This window comes from Schistocerca cancellata, chromosome 1 (assembly GCF_023864275.1).
Source record: "Schistocerca cancellata isolate TAMUIC-IGC-003103 chromosome 1, iqSchCanc2.1, whole genome shotgun sequence".
Lineage (NCBI taxonomy): Eukaryota > Metazoa > Arthropoda > Insecta > Orthoptera > Acrididae > Schistocerca > Schistocerca cancellata.
In genome coordinates, this window is record NC_064626.1 from 1048722749 (window position 1) to 1048743029 (window position 20281).

The 20281-nt window shown below is 41.6% G+C and overlaps 1 protein-coding gene across 1 annotated transcript in view; it reads right to left on the reverse strand.

Moving 5' to 3' along the window:
• LOC126125632 (low choriolytic enzyme-like) overlaps positions 1-20281 on the reverse strand; it is a 43688-nt gene that overhangs the window by 6191 nt on the left and 17216 nt on the right. Inside the window, exon 4 of the mRNA XM_049915136.1 lies at positions 9350-9658. Coding sequence (XP_049771093.1) covers positions 9350-9658 — 309 coding nt within the window. The remainder of the gene's footprint in view (positions 1-9349; positions 9659-20281) is intronic.

A 20281-nucleotide genomic window follows, 5' to 3' on the forward strand; every position in this document is an offset into this window, starting at 1 on the left:
ACACATGGATGTAGTTGTTTCTGCAAATCATGTGGCAAGAATTTTTTAATAACCAGAGAGAATCCAAGAAAATCGTGGTTTTTGAGCCAAAGGTAGCCAGCAATTTAGCTTAATTTGCAAGTTTCATGAACCAGACTTGTGAGCACTCCAATGTGAAACATGTCAATTAGTTTGTAAACATAATGCATTTTCTCAGTGAAATATTTAGCTCAAGCCAATCATTTTACATGATTGGGCTGTAAATTAATCTTCACTAATTTATTATGCATCACTGGAAGTTAAATACAAGCTGTTGGGCTTATCAAATGTTTGTTGACGGACATTTACAGTATGAGAGAGTGTAACACACTGCATATTTGATGAAGACATCACAGAAAAAGTTTTATTAATTTGGTTTACAAAAAAATTCGTAAAAATAGTGACAAGATGATTAAATACAACTAGTGAAGCCCTTCTAACAGAAGAACAATGTGGTTTAAAAGAGCTTGTTCATGCTCTGATTACATGTTTGTGCTAGAGCAGTTGATTTAACAAAGAAATTAATACACCTAATAACATCCTTGTTAGTCATAGAATATGAAAGGCATTTGATTGTATTATCAGTACTAAATTATGGAAATTAATGGAAGTTAAAAGATATCCCCAATATTTGATAAAGTAATCCAAACCCTATATAGTAAAAGTTGGGACCACTGAAGTTAACACCAAGAGCAAAGTGGTCATAAATAAGAAGGATGCTTCAATAATATTTAATAGACAGGGCGGAGAAAAACTGTGTCATGAAATTTTAACCCTGGATAGCTGATGCCGGTAGAAAGCAAAATTACTAATGTTGTGTAGGCCAATAACACACCATTTTTAAACTATAGAAATTTGGTGCCACACAACCCAATTGGAAATGGGATTGCCCTGTTGCCATTCGTTGGTTGACAAGCAGTGCTATGGTTGTCAGTTCACACACACAAACATCCCTCCATCGTCACTACCCCAACGTGATATGCTCACATGTTGAATAGGTCTTGCTGTTTGTCTCCACCTCACGTCAGAGCCATTCACACATAAGCTTCGCTTTGGAGCACACACACATCACCTGCAATTTAGTCATACAGTAAGCATGGCGGCACAGTATTCATTTGAAGAACAATGAGATAGGGTTTTTGTTTATGGACTAGCCGATGGTAATGCGCATGAAGTTCGACAGTTGTATGGGCAACGGTACCCCAAGATGCCACCCGCACCCACAAACGTTTACAGCAATTCACCAGCGACTTGGTAAAACAGGCTCTTTACCAGGATATCATGGTGATGCTGACCTTGAACACGGCGGGATGCTGCATTTGAAGAGACTGTTCTCAAGTGCTTTGAGGAAGCACCTATGGCAAGTACTCGAGCAGCTGGACACAACTTGGGGATCACTCATCGGTTAGTCTGGAAGGTTTTGAAGGATGGCAGCCAGCACCCATTTAGTTTCCGGCCTGTCAAAGACATACATCCTGTGACATACTATGAACACAGGCTAGGGTTTTTCCAGTGGTTTCTGTGACATGCTGTATGAGATCCCAACCTCCCCATCATTGTGTTGCTTACTGATGAGTGCACCTTCCATCGGGATGGCCTTTACAACACTTGAAACGTTCATTACTGGGCAAGGGGAAAACCTCACATCACGTACATCCACAGACACTAGGAATGATTTTTGCTCAACATTTGGGAATGTATTGTGGGTGAACATGTGGTTGGGCTGGTCCGTCTATCCCCTCGCTTACCGGGGAAAATTATCTTCACTTTTTGTAAGAAACTCTACCCAGCCTGCTGGAAGATGTTCCCCTGGACATACGGCTACACATGTGGTTGCAGCATGATGGAGCACATGCACATAACAGTCTTGCTGTGTGCGGTTATTTAAAGGAACTCTTCGACGGCCGGGTAATTGGCAGAGATGCTCGTAGGACGTGGCCCCCACGATCACCAGACCCGACGCCATCGGGCTTTTTCCTATGGGGATTCTTCAAGTTTCTAGTTCAACCAACTGGATGCAAACCACCTAGAAACAAATACGAATTAATGGGTCGCATTCAATATGCTGCAAAATCACATCATGGCAATGCCAGGAATCTTTTGGAAGAGCTCAGAAAACCACCATTCGACATTACCGAGCTAGTGGCATGAGAAAGGGTCGCCAGTTACAGCACCTGTTTTAAGTAAAAAATGTTCTAGCTACAAAAAAGGTCCTTTTCAGGGCCTACACAATTTGCAAAAGCCTTTCTGTTCTCAAATTAACAGCTGTTAATGGGTTTGTTCCCAGTACGTCTTATCATGAAACTACAATGAATGTGTCAAGACCCTGGTGGATTCACCCACAGGCCCCCAGTGTGGAAGGCTGGTGAGCTACCACCGAGCGTGCGGGCGCCGTTGGATACGTCATGATCTCCGGCAGGCAAAGCATTCATGGTCATACATTGTCCAGAGAATCAGGTAACAGGCCAATTGTGTGGCCAATCGGAACACATGGCGATAAGTTTCTGTAGTTTTAAAAGTGTGCATTCTCCACCTATACAACATTCGTAGTTTTGGTTCCTCCTGGCATCAGTTATCTAGGGTTAAAATTTCGTAACACAATTTTTCTCCAGCCTGTAGACATAGATGCAGTGACATAAGAGTAGGAAATTACTCTGATAAATAATTCCCAAGGTTTCTAGTGTTCAAGGAGGGTTCTCATGATGAAACAAAGCAAATTGTAACTGGTCCCAAACATGTTCAATTAGGTTCGGTCACCAGATGCAGCAGACCATTCAGTTTGGTTGATTTCTGGATCCTGGAGAAATGTTTCTGTGAGGTGGTTGTGGCTTGTTTATAAATTATTGTTGCAAAAGATAAACATGTCATTGAAATGTTGACTGTACGGCTGAAAAACTAAGTTAAAAGATCCTGTCTTGAGACTATAAGGTTTCAAATTACTTTTAATAGTGGTGAGAGACATGTACATTTGGACATGATACTCACCCAAAACATGACTGAGCCACCTCCCTGCTGAACCTATGGGACTGCATGCTTGAGACATGCAATGACACCTGGCTGCCTCTACACTCTTCTACAATGATCATCAGACAAATCCTAGAATCACCAATAAGAGAATCTCATGGCATTGTTCCAGGGTCCATTCTGTCCTTTCCCTTGGCTACCTCCTCCAAGCATCAGCAAGCCAGGGGTTTTGTGTTACTTCTATTGGATGCCTATGGGCCAAACTGCTCATGTGGATATGGATGCATACTGTATGGGCAGACACAGCTTTTCCAGTTGTCTCCTAAAAGGTGATCTGCACTCTCCTTGGGGTACCTATGCACCACGATTTGTAAGTAGCAGTCATCAGTTAGTGTTATTGACACAAGTCAACCTATATGAGGCACACATTCAATGACCCATCCGGACAGCTGAGTGCGCCATTTTGGGACACGGGGAGGTTAACCTAACTCAGACTGAGTCTGCCTCATGTATTAATGATGAGCTCGTGAGCTAACCAATATGGATGTAGTTTTTGGGCAGTTTTCCACATTCCAATATATGAATACTGGGATAGTACCCACATCTGGCCTCAGATACATGCTATACAAACATTTAGAAAATGTTCTCACATTTGTGCATAAGGTTTACTCTAGCTGCACAGAGATGGGCTACACAAATTCCATTCTGGGTGCTGAATAACAGACTGATTATCATTGGTGATTAGTCTCTTCAAACGCACATTGTTTGTGGGTTTGCATATCATGACAGTAGTTGGTTGTTCTTATATGTAATTATCTATTGTGAAAGAGGTTTCTGACCAGCAGAAACATGCACTGTCCATGCATACAGTTCAAATACTGATTTTATCATGGCATTTAAGTGATTTCAGCACAGTAATTACAGTGGCAGCTTGAACAAACTACTATAAAGAACAGATGTGGATTTGATCAGTCAGTTGTGAGCTGGCAGTGTTAAGTAGTAGGCACTGGACATGCAGTTGTAGTGTGTCGGTGTTGTTGTGGCGCAAATCGCAATGAAGCAACATCTGTAAATCAAGTATTCAAGACATCCTCCAGAATGTTTTGAGAACAGAAAAGTTTGCGCAAAATTTGTGCCACAAACCTTGACTCCCAGAGGGGTGTCGTGCTGGGGGGGAGGGAGGGGGGGGGGGACAGAATGCTGCCACAAATTGACAGAAATACAAAAGTCAGACAATTCTTTAAAAAAGTTATCATGAGTGATGTGATTAGTGGTTATCAGTATTGCTGCAACCCAGGGAGTGGGAGTCACTTTGTGTGTGTGTGTGTGTGTGTGTGTGTGTGTGTGTGTGTGTGTGTGTAGGAGGCCAGGCACAGAGTTTGAGGAGTGGTCCAGGATGCCTGGAGGAACTAACAACACAGCGATATCTGTAATAACATTTATTTTCCAGGATGAGTTTACAAAATAACAAAGTATCTCTGTGCATCGGACAGCTGACAGGAGTAAGAGTGAGCTGTGAAGAAGTGCTGATGAGGCATGACATTGAAGCCACAGGCCAGTGGCTGCAGCTGTGTGCTGTGCCAGCCGTAGTGTGGGGATGGGTAGGCATTGCCTCTCCAGACTTTTTGTGGTGCAATATGACTCACACCTCAGTGCTCTCATAGACAGCTCATCACACAATCAGGTGAGAACAGCCAACTGTGCATAGTCCAGGACATCGGGTTTTGTGAAGACTAGGCCCTGGTCATCCACCTTGGAATGACCATGACTGCAATAGATTTAACAAGTCAGCTAGAGGGCTATGCAAGTGCACAGTGCCTGGACAGTGTGAATATGACAGCATACAGACCACTCACAATTGACCCTCAGTGTGTAGCGACAGTGGACCACAGCTGTGGTTTGCATTAGGTTGGCTGTGTCTTGCTGTTGAAGTCTGCAAATGGGCATTGGGCAGACCACCAATGATCAGCTTGACATGGTTTCACTGAAACTCAATAGACCATCACTCTCTCTGGTTCTAATGAAATGGACAGAATGGCAGCAGGACTGGTTGTATTTTTGAGCTCTGAAAGCCTCATTATTTAAAGAGCTGAGCCTGCACCTATGACACAGTGGTTCTGGCTAAATGATTAAATTTGCACTCATTTATTGGTCCTTGTCAGCACTCCTTGCCTAACCATGGTAAGTCAGTAATTATTCTGGTTTGAAGAGCTTGAGTCTTTCAGCAACATTTGGCTACTGCAGTGGTGTCCTGGTGCTGAAGTTATGGCATGTTGCTTCATACTACCCTGTTATGTAGTGCAGAAGTGTTTGCACTTCTGCTTCCATTGCTCAGAGATTATGTGGCAATGCCCATCTGGTGCCCAACCTTCCACTACATTGGCAAAATGCCTTGTTGACATACCAACTGACTCACCGCCCCGAGCTAGCCCCCTCACCTCTGAGCTGGCCGGGTAGAACTTTAAAAAATTTAGGCATGTACAATGAAATTATTCAGCAGCATAACAATACAAACCTACCACAAAATGACAGATTGCAGAAATTTGCACAAAGGGTGAACGCTTTCGTGACATAACCAACATTTAAGCCAATGTGATATGCGAGTCGAAAAATATCCCAAAGAAGGATTTATCTGACAGTTTCACCTGGTTGTATGAATGTTCTATGCATTAGATTCAAGTGGGGGAGACTATTTAAAACATGTGAAGCATCAAAATCACCATCTTAACTTTCTCCTTCTTCTATTTTTTTTTTCTTTTTTAATCTAGTCTCAGTTTTTTCTGGACTGACATGGTATACTAAGCAAATCATGTAGGTAGTGAAAATTTTTTTGAGCAGTTTAGTAACCTAAAGGCTATATGTTCTTCTTAACAAGTGGCACATAGCTTTAGACTGGCATGACAATGGCTGTAATGCTAGCACATACAAATGGCTTATCATTACTAAACATTATTCATGTTTTGCTTAGTCACTCAATCTGGAATGTACTGGTTGTTGAAAATTTCAGTGTTTCCAGACAACAAAGGGCTAGTTGTGAATGTTCCAAAAAGTATGATTTGGTACAACAGTCCTATGTGAATGAAGCTGTCATTCAAAACAAAAAATAATATTAAAAAGATATGCAAACATTACATGTGTTACAAGTAATTTTAACAGAGTCATTTACAGAGCATTGTCTGCAACTAAACAGGTCATGTAAAAAAAAAGGTTATGGCATTTATGAAATGATAAACTGAAATCCTTTCACATGAAAAAGCTTCAGCAACCCAAACATGTAACTTACAAGCTCAAAATGTAGCAAAGAAAACAGTTATTACTGACTGTACTGATCTGTTTTAGCAAAAATATGCAAATTCATTCAGTATGAAATTAATTTTCATAAAAATGTAGGTGTATCTGTAAATAAAAGTAATCAGTTACAGTTCTCTCATAGATTCCACAAGAGATAAATGCATAACTTCATGCTTCACAGAATATTATGTCACTACCACCATCAGTTTCCTCCACATTGATAATAATACCAGGACAGTTTTGTGTTTGGGGGAAAGGGGGGGGGGGTTTATGTAAAGTCATGTTACATTGCATATTTTCAATCTGAAACTTCTGCCATGAAAGTGTCTCATGTTTTTCTCAGCAGTTATTGTTATTGTGAAACAGATTATTTGTGGCCCAAAAATATTCTTCTTCTTCTTCTTCTTCCATTGTGGTGCAGGTAATCAAACAGATTGGATACCCCTGCTGCATACATTCAATATCCCTTGTTAGTTTTACCTTTATTTGAACCACTTTGAAATCTTATTAAGCTCTACCTACACATTAGTGCAGACTTTTTAAGATAGTACTTTCCTATATGTAACTACATCATCTACAAAAAGTCTGAGGTTACTTTGGGGAAAAAAGCACATTTGTGCTGTCAGCTTTAAAATTACATGTTTATTCTCTACCACTTTTGATTATTACAATCATCTTCACAGGAGAAAAACAGTGTTCCTCCATCACACATTTTTTGTCAAATATGACCCAGCCTTCCTGTAAAGGTGATTGTAACAATAAAAACCGGTAGATAATAAACATACAGTTGCATAGCTGATAGTACAAATATGCTTTCATCATATTATTTAACAGCTGTAGAGAGTCACCTACAAAAAGCTCTGAGGTTACTGTTAATATTGTCTGACAGGTCACCCAGAGTGCCAATATACTTTCCTGGAGCAAGCCTAAAGTTACTTCTATATCTATTGATGATTCACCATGCCAGATAACATGCTGCATCTTCCCTACCAAGAGAGCTTGAATTCATTCAACCTCCTATATTCACTATATTGACTAATTACCATACTAATGTTTACTTTCAATAATAAACATTAGTATGGTAATTAGTCATCGCTTTTTGGAAGTCAAGAAATATGGCATGCACCTGATAGCATAAATCCATAGCCTTCATGATGTCATGTGAAAAAAGTGTGAGTTTGGTTTTGTATGACCAATTTTTTTCAAAATCCAAGCTGGGTAGCAAGGATGGAATCATTCTGTTCTAGATAACTAATTGCATTTGAGCTCCAAATATGTTTTAAGATTCAAAACTGAGGTGCAAAAGTCATGGGATAGGGATATACACACATACAGATGGCAGTAGTATTGCATACAAAAGGTATAAAAGGGCAGTGCATTGGTGGAGCTGTCCTTTTTAATCACGTGATTTGTATGAAAAGTTGTCTGACTTGATCACAGCCACACGACGGGACTTAACAGACATTGAATGCGGGACACTCCATTTTGGAAATCATTAGGGACTTCAATATTCCAAGATCCACAGTGTAAAGAGAGTGCCAAGAACACCAAATTTCAGGCATTACTTCTCACCATAGACAACACAGTAACCAATGGCCTTCACCTAATGACCAAGAGCAATGGGATTTGCATAGAGTTGTCAAAGCAAACAGACAAGTAACAATGGGTGAAATAAAAGCATAAATCAATGTGGGACATATGACAAACATATCTGTGAATACAGTGTGGTGAAATTTGGAATTAATGGGCTATGGCAGCAAATGAATGATGCAGGCGCTTTTGTTAACAACACGACATCGCCTGCAACACCTCTCCTGGGCTCATGACCATATCAGTTGGATCCTAGATGAGTAGAATACAATGGCCTGGTGGAATGAGTCCCAATTGTGGTTGGTAAGAGCTGATGATAAGATTCAAGTGTGGCGCAGATTCCACAAAGCCATAAACCCAAGTTGTCTACAACGTGCCGTGCAAGCTGGTGGTGGCCCCATAATGGTGAGTGCTGTGTTTACATGAAATGGACTAGGTCCTCTGTCCTGTTCAGCTACTTGGAGACCGTTTGCAGCCATTCATGGACTCCATGTTCACAAATAATGGTGGAATTTTTATGGATGACAATGCACAATTTAACCGGGCCACAGCTGTTTGTGACTTGTTTGGAGAACATACTGGACAGTTTGAGCAAACGATTTGGCCACCCAAATTGCCTAACATGAATCCCATTGAATATTATGGGACATAATCAAGAGGTTATATTATGCACAGAATCCTGCACCAGCGACTCTCTCGCATTTGTGGGTGACTTTAGAGGCAGCATGGCTCAATATTTCTGCAGAAGACTTCCGTGCCTTGTTGAGTCCATGCCGCATCAAGTTGCTACAGTACGTTGGGAAAAAGTAAGTCGGACACAATATGAGGAGATATCCCATGACTTTTGTCATCACTCTGACATGATAATAGGAGGTATTCCATGACTTTTGTCACCACAGTGTATAGCAAATCAATCTCAAGCATTCTGGGTGGTAGTTTTTGAATCTCTGCCGCTTCCCTTCTTTTGACAGATGTGACCTGTGCTTTCTTCCAATGTTGGGAACACTTTTTTGTGCAAATTATTTACTGTCCATATAACAGTATATGTGGGCTAACTAAGCTGTAAATTCTGTATTGTACTTAACAGGGATTACATTAGGCCTTGGTGTTTTGTTTAGTTTAAGTGGTTCAGCCGTTTTCAATGCCACTGACAGTGATATCTATTCCAGTTGTCTCTCCAGTTATATTACAATTATATTGGGAAAGTGCTTCCATATTGTCCTTTTCAAAGGAACCATGTAAAAAGAATTCACCATTTCTGCTTTTGTTTTATTACCCAATATTTCAGTTCCTATGTCGTCTATGTGCACCTGGACAATTTGTTGTGTCTGTATGGAGTAATGAGGAAGAGTTTTAGCAGCTAAATTAGAGTATAACTATTCCATAATATGTTACAGATAAAATTTCAGGACACATTTATGTGTGATAGTTTTGTAATACATTTTGCTAACTGTGCAATAGTTAATATAACAATTTTAAACCTTACCCTTATCCATATTGTCCCAGTAAATCTTCACAAAATCATCTCTGTCAGGTCTTGCTTGCTCATGAAGTAAACCCAGTACATGTAGAAGTTCATGCTGAATTGTTCCCACCTGGTCAAAACACTCTGGGGACTGTAAATTCAATGTATGAGCTCGAGCTGTTGCACGATAGCCAACCATTGAATAACACCCATCTCTCTTTTTCGTCAAGAAAATATATTGCTTCTGCTTCTCCTGTTTTGTGAACTTGACACATGTTTTATTTTCAATACCCTCCATGGCTTCAGTAACCATATTTTCTTCCTTCTTTGCTAAAACAAAGTATTACATTTAATTTATTATTTAGTTTTGTGATGAGCATGAGTAAATTCAAAAGAGAATAATTTTGTAGGAGAGTTCTGGTATAAGGTAAATACTCTGGATTAAAGGAGACCACTCACGAAAAAGCAGAAGTTTTGAGCTGTCGAGAGGCACACACAAAAAAGACAGAAAACCCACATGGTGCTAGTTGTACACACAATGTCAGAGCTGGAGTTGAGCAGGTGGAATACAATGGGTGGGGATTGTTTTGGGTAGGGAATGTGGAAGAGTGAGCTTGGAGGCAGGCAGAGAGGTTGGGGGTGAGTGGCTAGTGGCTTGGACGGAGATAGTCAATTTACGGACTGGGAATGTGGGAGAGAGGGGTGTGAGGTGCACAGGCTCACAGGCTAGGCACGTGATGCACAGTTGTCAGAGCTGGGAGGGGGGGCACATGCTGAAGTTGATGTATGAAGGAAGGGGAAACTGTTAGGTGGAGGATGTGGAGACAGTGTTTTACTGGAGATTGAATATGTTGCAAGTATAACTCTCATCTGCATAGTTCAGAGAAGCAGGAAGTGATATGAAGGATCCAGATTGCCTAGGTTATGAAGCAGCCACTGAAATTGAGCATGTTATGTTTACCTGGATGTTGTGCTACCAGGTGGTCAATTCTGTTACTGGCAACAGTTTGGTGGTGGCCACTCATCCTGGTGGACAGCAGGTTGGCAGCCATACTGACATAAAAAGCTATGAAGTGTTTGCAGCACAGTTGGTATATGACATGGCTGCTTTCACAGGTTGCCCAGCCTATGATGAGGAAGGATAAGTCTGTGACAGGACTGGAATAGAAAGTATTGGGTGGGTGAACTGGGCAGGTCTTGCAACTTTGTCTTCCACAGAGATATGATCCCTGTGACAATGGGTTGGGAGTGGAAGTGACATAGGAATGGACTAAGATGTTAGGATGTTACGTAGGTTGTGTGGGCAGTGGAACACCACTTTAGGAGGAGTGGAAAGGAACTTGGGTAGAATGTCCCTCATTTCAGGGCATGATGAGAGATAATGAAAGCCTGATGAAGGATGTGGTTTAGTTTTTCCAGTTCTGGGTGATACTGGGTGGTGAGGGAAGCACTCCTTTGTAGCTGATTCTTGAGGGTGGTGGGAGATTGGGAGTGTGTGAGGATAAAATATGGGAAATATGATTTTGGACTAGGTTTGGGGGATAGTGCCTGTCTGTGAAGGCCTTCAGAAGTCTTTGAGCATACAGGACAAAGGAATTCTCGCCACTGCAGACACATTGTCCAAGGATGACCAGGCCATATGGGAAGGACTTTTTGGTGAGGAAGGGATGGCAGTTGTTGAAAAGGTACTGTTGGCATTCAGTGCATTTAATGTTGATGGATGTGGGGGTGGAGCCATCATGGAGATGAAGGTCAACATCCAGGATGGTGGCAAGTTGGGTTGAGGAGGACCTTGTGAAGTGGATGGAGGAGAAGGTGCTGAGGTTTCCCTTTCCTCCATTCTGTCACCTCCCGCCAAATCACATCCCCACGAAATTTTCAGCATGCACCACTGCTCCATTGACTTTGACAACTGTGCTTCACATGCCCAGCTGCCTAGCCTGTGCACCTCCCCCCCCCCCCCTCCCCTCCTTCCTTCATTGCCAGCTGGCAAACTGGAAGCCTCCCTCTGAGCCACCAGCTACCCACACCCACAGTCTCCCCCCCCCCCCCCCCCCCTTCAGCACACCATCCAACACAATCCAAACTCCAGTCTAACCCACCTGCCATAATGCAGTATGGCACTGTGTGTGCAGCCAGTGCCCCATGTAGGGGCATAGGCGTTGAGTGTGGGGAGGTGGGGTACTTTTGCTCAAAAGCTAGCAAGTTTTCTTTCTTTTTTGTGTATGCTTGTTGATGACTCAATGCTTCTGATTTCTGGTGAGTGGTCTCCTTTCCTCAAAATACTTACAACTGAATTCAAAGAGAGTGAGGTCAGTTTTATTGCTCTTGTGACCTAAGTATATTGAGTTCTCATGTTGGGTCGAGTATGTGTGTTGAATATGGGAAAGTGAGGGAGAGGTAAGAACTGAGAAAGAGAGATAGTACAGGATGTGGATAGGAATATGACAAAGGAAAAAGTTCACTCTGCACACAACATTGACGCACACTGTGATTTAACAGGACTAGATTTTCACATGGGAGTAGGTGATAAATGCTTATACTAAAGTACTCAACGAACTGTAATTTTTTATGTTGTATATTGATGGTTTTACTTTTGTGCCACATACATTAATCACTGTTTAACATCACCTGAGAAATTTAATGACCTGCAGTACAAAGTTAATCATTTCATTCCTTATGAAAAGTTATGATTCTGAACAGTTTGTAACTTTGTGTATGTATGTTCCTCTTCAGTCATTTCAATATTTTTAAATTTGGGAACACATAAGTTTGTTTTGGTGATGCAATTTTTGTATGAAATACTCAGAACATTCAAATGGAAGTTTCTGAAAACCATTATGAAATGATGTTGTCAAAGTAATGAAACAATAGGTAACCAGTTGCGAGGTGAAAATTTAATTTCTTTGCCAGTTTTGGGCACTTAGTGCCTTTCCTCTGATGGCTGCACAGGAAAATACACCACAAATAAGTAGAACTCAGATAAGAATATTAAAATTAGAGACAAAAAGATTAAAAATTTAAAGTTAAAAAATGGTACATGCATTACTTGCAAGTGTCAACATTAAGAATGTATAGAGTTTTTTTTCTTTTTTTCCGTTTAGTAACAAATTATTTAGGAATGAAGAAGATGACTCACTGAAAGGCAGAAGTGACACACACACACACACACACACACACACACACACACACACACACCTGTCTCCCTGTACTCAGTTGAGTACAGTGTACATAGGCATGTGCATATTGTGAATTATGTTTTATTCATCTCATGACATACATTTGCAACCCATTTGGTTTGTGTACAGGAGACATACATGTGTGTGTTTTTCCTACATGCTTGAGAAAGTAAGTTCATTCCAAAAGCTAGCAAAGCTCTGTACCTTATGTTCGTGTACCTATCGACAACACAGCGCTTCTGCCTTTCGGTGTGTCATCTTCTTTGTCAACAATAACATGGTTCTAAAAAATATACACGAGCAGTAAATAATACAATACTGAAACTGTTAGTACAATAATAGCTCTTAGGTACTTACATGTGGTTCATACTGTCTGTACAAAATTAGTATAAAGAAATGAAATAACAAGTGCCAGCACAGGAGCCTATCAGCTAATGACATGCATATCTTGAAATTGGGGGTTAAAGTATGATAAAATAATATAATAAGGTAACTTAGTTGTCCTAATGCATACACAAAATTGTAAGTAAGTGGATATAAGAAGTATATTGAGTAATATATAAATCAAATAAGTTAATATTGACAACAAGTGGAACTATGGATGGGAAATTTGGGAACTAATCTCCATACAGCTGTAGCGAGGTCAGTAGCGTGCTTATAGGGAACCTCTCAACAAAAGCAAAGTGCAAAGCGCATCATGGGCTGGAGCTTGTGACTGGAGTAAGTGGAGAGACTATTCTCCATCATTAGCTAATATTATGTATCAGAAAGTGACTGTAGAGGAAAAGAAGCAATTGGCACAGTTATATAATAATGAAATAACTAGTAATGGAAGATATGCATGTTGCAAGTACGTTTTGTGAAAGAATTGTATTTAGCAGCATATAAGACACAGGACTTTTAGAGGCAAACATACTAATACCAAATGTACACAGAGCAGTACTGAACAGACGATATCCACAATCTTCTCTTCAGTACTGCTCTGTGCACATTTGGTCTTAGTATGTTTGTATGTTTGCATCTAAAAGTTCTATGTCATATATTGATATTCATGACATGCTCTACACATTATTTAAAAATGACAAATGTAATGTTGTAGCTTAAAGCATTTTAACCCTTGTATTGAAGATGGTCCATGACTGTAACTGGTCAATATTTGGGTTTAAAATGAAAGCAGCTGATAGTCAAATGTGTGTTTTATACATTAATAAAAATGGTATGATACTGTAAGTTTCAGAACACATCAGTGAATTGGTGTAGAGATGTTAATAGCTTGGCAGCAGGAGATACACCAACACAAACAGCGCACAAGATGCATCAAGGGGCGAGAAGCAGTAATTAGTGCACATGGAGAAACAATTCCTAGTCAATAGGTGAAACAAAGACTCAAAATAAACTATAGGTAAAAGGAAACATGGGCATTGTTGTACACTTTTGATACAGTGGAATAACTAGTTCAGAAATGTATACAAACTAACAAATACATTCTTGAAGTTAATATAACTAGCGATATTCACATAAGGTGTCTGGAATAAGCACAATAGGTTTAGTTATCTGACCAGAGATCAATAAAAGTGCTTATTGGATTTAATCATTAACTGTAACTGCAGAGCAAAGCATCTGTAACTTTAAGAAAAGATTGTCTATAGATCATTGTTTACACAGTGGTAACCTTCTATAGCAAAACAAATCATCACCTGCAGTTTGTAGATGGTTTCATACCTGCAATAATAAATCGTAAACTACCTGACAACATAAGTGGCTAACCACTTAGAATGGGAAATGTTTCACTACTTAGAACTGGGAAATGTTTCACTACTTAGAACTGCATATGTCTAATAATCTGTAGCTATATATGATCAACTCACTGTGTAAAAAAAGCTGCAAAACTAACTACCTGCAACAAATGTACTGATTATAAAAGGTGGACTATTCATAGATGCAAGCAGTTTTTTCATTGTGACTGTATATAGCTAACAGCAGATAAATGCAACAGTGTATGGCCAAGCTATGTGCGTAAGATACTACAAAAAATTTATTGGTTATGAATAGAAAATTAGTGACTATCGGCATACAGCCACTTCTGAGAATTATCAAACTAGCATACTGATCACAACCTAATGATTGCAGCGTACTAAATATAACTACAAACAAATAGCTGTAGTAGCAACTGTAACTTACGTAGGGGCAAAATTCTACCTATGAAAATTAATAGGCTCATATAATTAACTATCTACACCTAGGGAATCCAATTATATACAAGATTCTGCTTTTACAGCACTGCAATCATAAGAGACCAATAATAGGACCAATAACAAGAAAAATGTAAGGGAGGCGGGGGGGGGGGGGGGGTGCAGATGGGTCTTTGGGAGAGTAGGGGTGGGAATTGGGGAAGGGGCAAATTAGTTTCAAATATACAAAAGAAAGGGGGGAGGGAGAAGTTAAACTATATATGCAAAACTGTGTGAGCTAACTTAACATGTGTGTGGGAGGGGGGGGGGGGGGGGGAGGGAGAGGAGAGTGTGCGGGCTGGGAGGAAGAGGTGTGATGAGGTGATAAACCATATGGGAAATGGAAATGGATGGTGGAATGGGATGGTGGGGTTGGGATGGAAAACAACTAAGATCATACATGCCCATATCAGAACCTTAGAACACGAAGGCAAAAAAAGGAGTTAAAAGCGACTACATATTAAACCAAATCGATGGATGGAAAGACAGCCAAAAACATGACTTCCTCATGGAGAAAGGTCCATAAAATATACCATAGAGGAAACAGAGGTCCTTAACTAAAGATTAAATGTCCTTCACCATATTGCTGCAACAGATAAAAAGTAAAATGCAGTCGACAGCCTGTGCATTGTACGCTAAAATGGCTGATAACTCAGACAGCAAACATAAATTAGAACACAAGTGATTGAAAAAAGGGCATTCAGTCAGGAAATGGAGAAAGGTCCATAAAATATACCATAGAGGAAACAGAGGTCCTGAACTAAAGATTAAATGTCCTTCACCATATTGCTGCAACAGATAAAAAGTAAAATGCAGTCGACAGCCTGTGCATTGTACGCTAAAATGGCTGATAACTCAGACAGCAAACATAAATTAGAACACAAGTGATTGAAAAAAGGGCATTCAGTCAGGAAATGGAGAAAGGTCCATAAAATATACCATAGAGGAAACAGAGGTCCTGAACTAAAGATTAAATGTCCTTCACCATATTGCTGCAACAGATAAAAAGTAAAATGCAGTCGACAGCCTGTGCATTGTACGCTAAAATGGCTGATAACTCAGACAGCAAACATAAATTAGAACACAAGTGATTGAAAAAAGGGCATTCAGTCAGGAAATGGTGAACCAGTGAAGGTCAATGACAATGAGCACGAAATGGTGAGGGATCACCACTTAACAAAAGGCAATGGCTAAAACAATAGTGCTCAATATGCAACCTAACTAAAATGATCTCCTCATGGTGAAAGGACTAAGAGGAGGTCAGCAAAGCAGCTGGAAGAGATTTAGTTCCCCAGAGGTTGTTTCCATGAAGGGAAGACCAGTTGTGATACCAAAGGGACACCATCTACTGACAGACATCAACACGGAGATCATCGGAAGGAAGGAAAGAACTAGTGAGTCAAGGTAGGAGGAATGCAGCCTCATTTCCCATCAGACCAACGTGACCAGGGAACCACATAAACACCACAGAGGCTAGATCAAGAGTGAGCAAATGGAAACTTTCTTGGACCCATTGCACTAAAGGATGGACTGTGTATAGCATACAAGAGGCTCTGAAGGGCACTGAGACAGCCGGAGCAAATGATACAATTGAAAAACCTGTGTCACTGCATGTACTGCATGGCTTGATACAGGGCAAAGGCCTATGCTGCAAATACTGAGCAGTGTTCCAGAAGATGATACCAAAAATCATCAGTGCCAAAGACGAAGGCACACCTGACCCCGCAATCACTCCAAGAGACATCAGCATATACAAATGTACTATCGTGAAGCTGTGCGTGAAAGTCAAGAAACTTATGGTGATAGAGTGAGTCTGGAGTAGTGTCCTTAGCAAATGAAGTCCAAGTTGAACATGGGCCACCACATGAAGCCAAGGGAAAGTGGCAGGTACCATGAAGTTAAGCTGCTAGAGCAACAACCAAAAGTGAACTACAGGATGTAACATAGAAGAGGGAAGCACCCCATACTGGTAATCAAAGGAGTCATCGAAGAATGAGGCATAGAATGGGTGGCCAGGCATAGCAGACAAACGGCATGCTTACCTGCTAATGAGAATATCGCGTCAGTATGTCAGCAGTAGTTTGGACAGCTTCTGCATGCAGACTCTCAACTCGGCTGCAAAAGGTGGTGGCCGAACAGATGCCACAAAGTTGGATTCTTTTTAAATGGCGAAAGATGGACAGATGTGCAGATCCATAAAAGAAACACTCATGGTCTATTTTTGAACAGACAAGGAATTGGTACAAACAGAGGAGGGTTGTCTGATCCACTCCGCAGGATGTACCACTGAGGACACACAGGATATTGAGGGACCGGGTACAATGGGCGGCCAGGTAAGACATGTGGGAGGTCTAAGAAAGTTTCCTATCAAACATGAGCCCCAGGAATTTCACGGTCTCAGTGAATGAAAGAACAGCAGGCCCAAGATGTAATGGTGGCAGAAGAAACCCATTGCACAGCTAGAAATTCATACAAACGGTTTTGTCAGTGGAAAAGTGAAAGCCATTGTCGATGCTCCATGAGTAAAGACGATCAAGACATGGCTTAAGATACCACAAGGAGACAAGTCCATGAAGTACTGAAATAGATTGCAAAAATCGTTAACAACAATGGAGTCAGAGATGCCCGGTGGGAGACAGGCCATGATAGGATTAATGGGGATTGCAAAGAGGACAGTGCTCAGGACGGAACCCTGAGAAACACTGTTTTCCTGGATAAAGGTGTCTGACAAGGCAGAACCCACACGTACCTTGAAAACTCTATCTTTTAAAAATTCCTGAAGGAAACAGTTCAGGTGGCCTCGGAAGCCCACATGTAGAGTGTCCTCCAGCAAGTGTCATATGCTTTCTCCAAACAGAAAGACACAGCCACAGTCTGGTTCTGGTCTTTCCGCAGAAAACCATCATGACATGGGTTAACAAAGTGACGAGATGGTCAAGTGCAGAACAGCGCATTCAAAATCCACATTGTGCAGTGGTTAGTAGACTGCAAGACTTAAGCCACTATACCAGACAGGTATGAATCATATGTTCCATCACTTTTCAAAGACAGATGGTGAGTGAAATAGTGCAGTAACTAGAAGGAAGGTGTTTGTACTTACCCGGTTTAGGTATGGGTATGACAGTGGCTTCACACCAGCATCTGGAAAATGTGCCATCTGCCCAGATGCAATTGTACGTATGAAGGAGAAAGTGCTTGCCCACAAAAGAAAGGCACTGTAACATCTGAATGTGAACATCATCCGGTCCTGCGGCAGAAGGTCAGGAGAAGTGAGAGTGTGATCTAGCTCCCACTTAGTAAAGGGGACATTGTAGCATTCATGATTCTGAGAGTAGAAAGGTGTCACCCAAGCCTCCTCTGATGGAAGAAAGCAGGGAGATAGCGAGTGAAGCTCAAAATCTTCACAAAATACCAGCACTATTGGAAACAGCAATAGGGTCTACTATTACATCATCTGCTATGGTCAGGCCAAAAATTGGGGATTGGGCCTTGGTTCCAGAGAGCTGACAGAGGTTGGCACACACAATGGAGGACGGAGTGGAATTGTTAAAGGTAATAGCAAATGAAATCCAGCTAGTTTTTTTACTATCTGAATAATGCAACGATACTGTGCTCACAACTGTTTACACTGAATGCAGTTTGACATCATAGGGTGATGGTTAAAAATATGGAGAGCATGTCTCTGTGTGGAATTGCATCACGGTACACCACAGTTAATAGTGACACAGTCTGGTAAAGATGAAGTACGAGGATTGCAACATTCTGCAACAGTAAGAATAACATTTGTGAGGTATTCTACTGGTCATGGCAACTGGGGAAATTATGTTCATCAAAGGTTGCCAGGGAGGGGTAAAGCCACCAGTCAGCCTTAGAAAGCTGTCAATTGGGTTTGCTCATGGGGAGAGGGGGGGGGGGGGGAGGGAAGTGGGAGTCAACAAACAGATAGCATGTGAAAAATGGTTGCTCGAATATGTGTCAGAGAGAATGGACCATTCAAGATGACAGGCTGGTTGGGCAGTGCAGAATGAGAGGTCCAAATGGGAATAGGTATGTGTGGGGTCTGAAAGGAACGTGGGTGCTCCAGTGTTAAGGCAGATGAGACTGAGTTTATTGAGGTCAGCCAAGACTGCATCTTTTGGACAGGTTCTGGGGCACGCCCAAAGGGTATGGTGAGCATTAAAGTCACCCAGCAGAAAAAGGGGTGAGAGGAGTTGCCCAATAAGCTGGAGGAAGTCTGTTCTAGTGACACCAAATGACGGAGGGATGTAGACAGCACAATCAGAAAAGGTGAAGCGAGGAAGGAAATGTGGACTGCAAGAGCTTGCAGCCATGTGTTCAGGGAAATGGTTTGACTGTGAACATCATCCTGGATTAGCAGCATTAGTCCCCCATGAAACAGAATGCCATCCTCAGGGGGAAGGTCAAAGTAGACCGGAAAGAAATGCAAGAGGTCAAAACAGTTGTGAGGATGAAATTTTGTTTCATGGAGGCAGAGAACAAGTGGACGCTGCAAATTCCAAAAGCAGACATAATTTCTCCTTGTTGGAACCAATGTCACAGATGTTCTATTGGAAGAGAGTCATGATGGGGAAAGTGGAAAGGGCAGGAGGGAAAAAAATGAAGGGTTGTCATCTTGGTGGCTGCCGAGTGCCAGCCTCCAAAGACTCTCTGCTACAGAGCACAGAGGCTGGAGGATCCTGCTCCACGAGATCTACAGAGGCATCAGCATTCTCCCTTGGTTAATCTGCAGATTCCAGGGCAGAAAAATGGTTGGCAGCACGCACCGGCAACACGTAGGTCGGACAGGTGATGGTATCACGCGGCGGATACTGTTGAAGAGGTTCTCCGAGTTGGCAAAGGAGAAAACCTTCTTTTTGATTTTGTTCCATTTCTTGAGGCTTTTGCGGTTGGCAGATGAAGATTCAGTTTTTTTGGTTGGAAAGACATAAAAAGTCTTCGCAGGAGTATTCCTTCTATCCTGTTCGGCCTGTTGTGGAGCAGGTGATTTCGCCGCAGGACGTGAAAATTTGATGGCTTGTTGCACAGCTGGAGGAGAAGGAGACAGGGATGCTACCATGACACTGGGTGGTTTTACAACCACAGTGCTGAACTTGAGATCGCAAGTCTGTGTGGTCATGTCCGTCATGGCATGAGATATAGCAGGAACGGGTACCGTAAGTGCCAGATGGTAAAATGCAGGGCTTCCTACTAGCCAACAACTTGGGAGCAACAGGGAAGGACTTTTTGCTTCACTCAGATCTCCTGGATGGCCCACTCATCAAGATACACAGACATTCTCGGGATGAGGCTGCATTATCGCCATTGAAATTGATACAGCGGGGAGGAAGAGGCGGGCAATCACCCTTGTGACCATCCCTACCACAAGTAACACATTTGTCTGGGTTTTGACATGGCAATTGAGTGTGGCAGTAATGTTGACACTTTTAGCAGTGCGTCAGCTTTGGAATGCATGGTCAGATTGTGATGACTTCATAGCCTGCTTTGATCCTCGATGCAAGCACTTCTCTACTGAACATGAATAA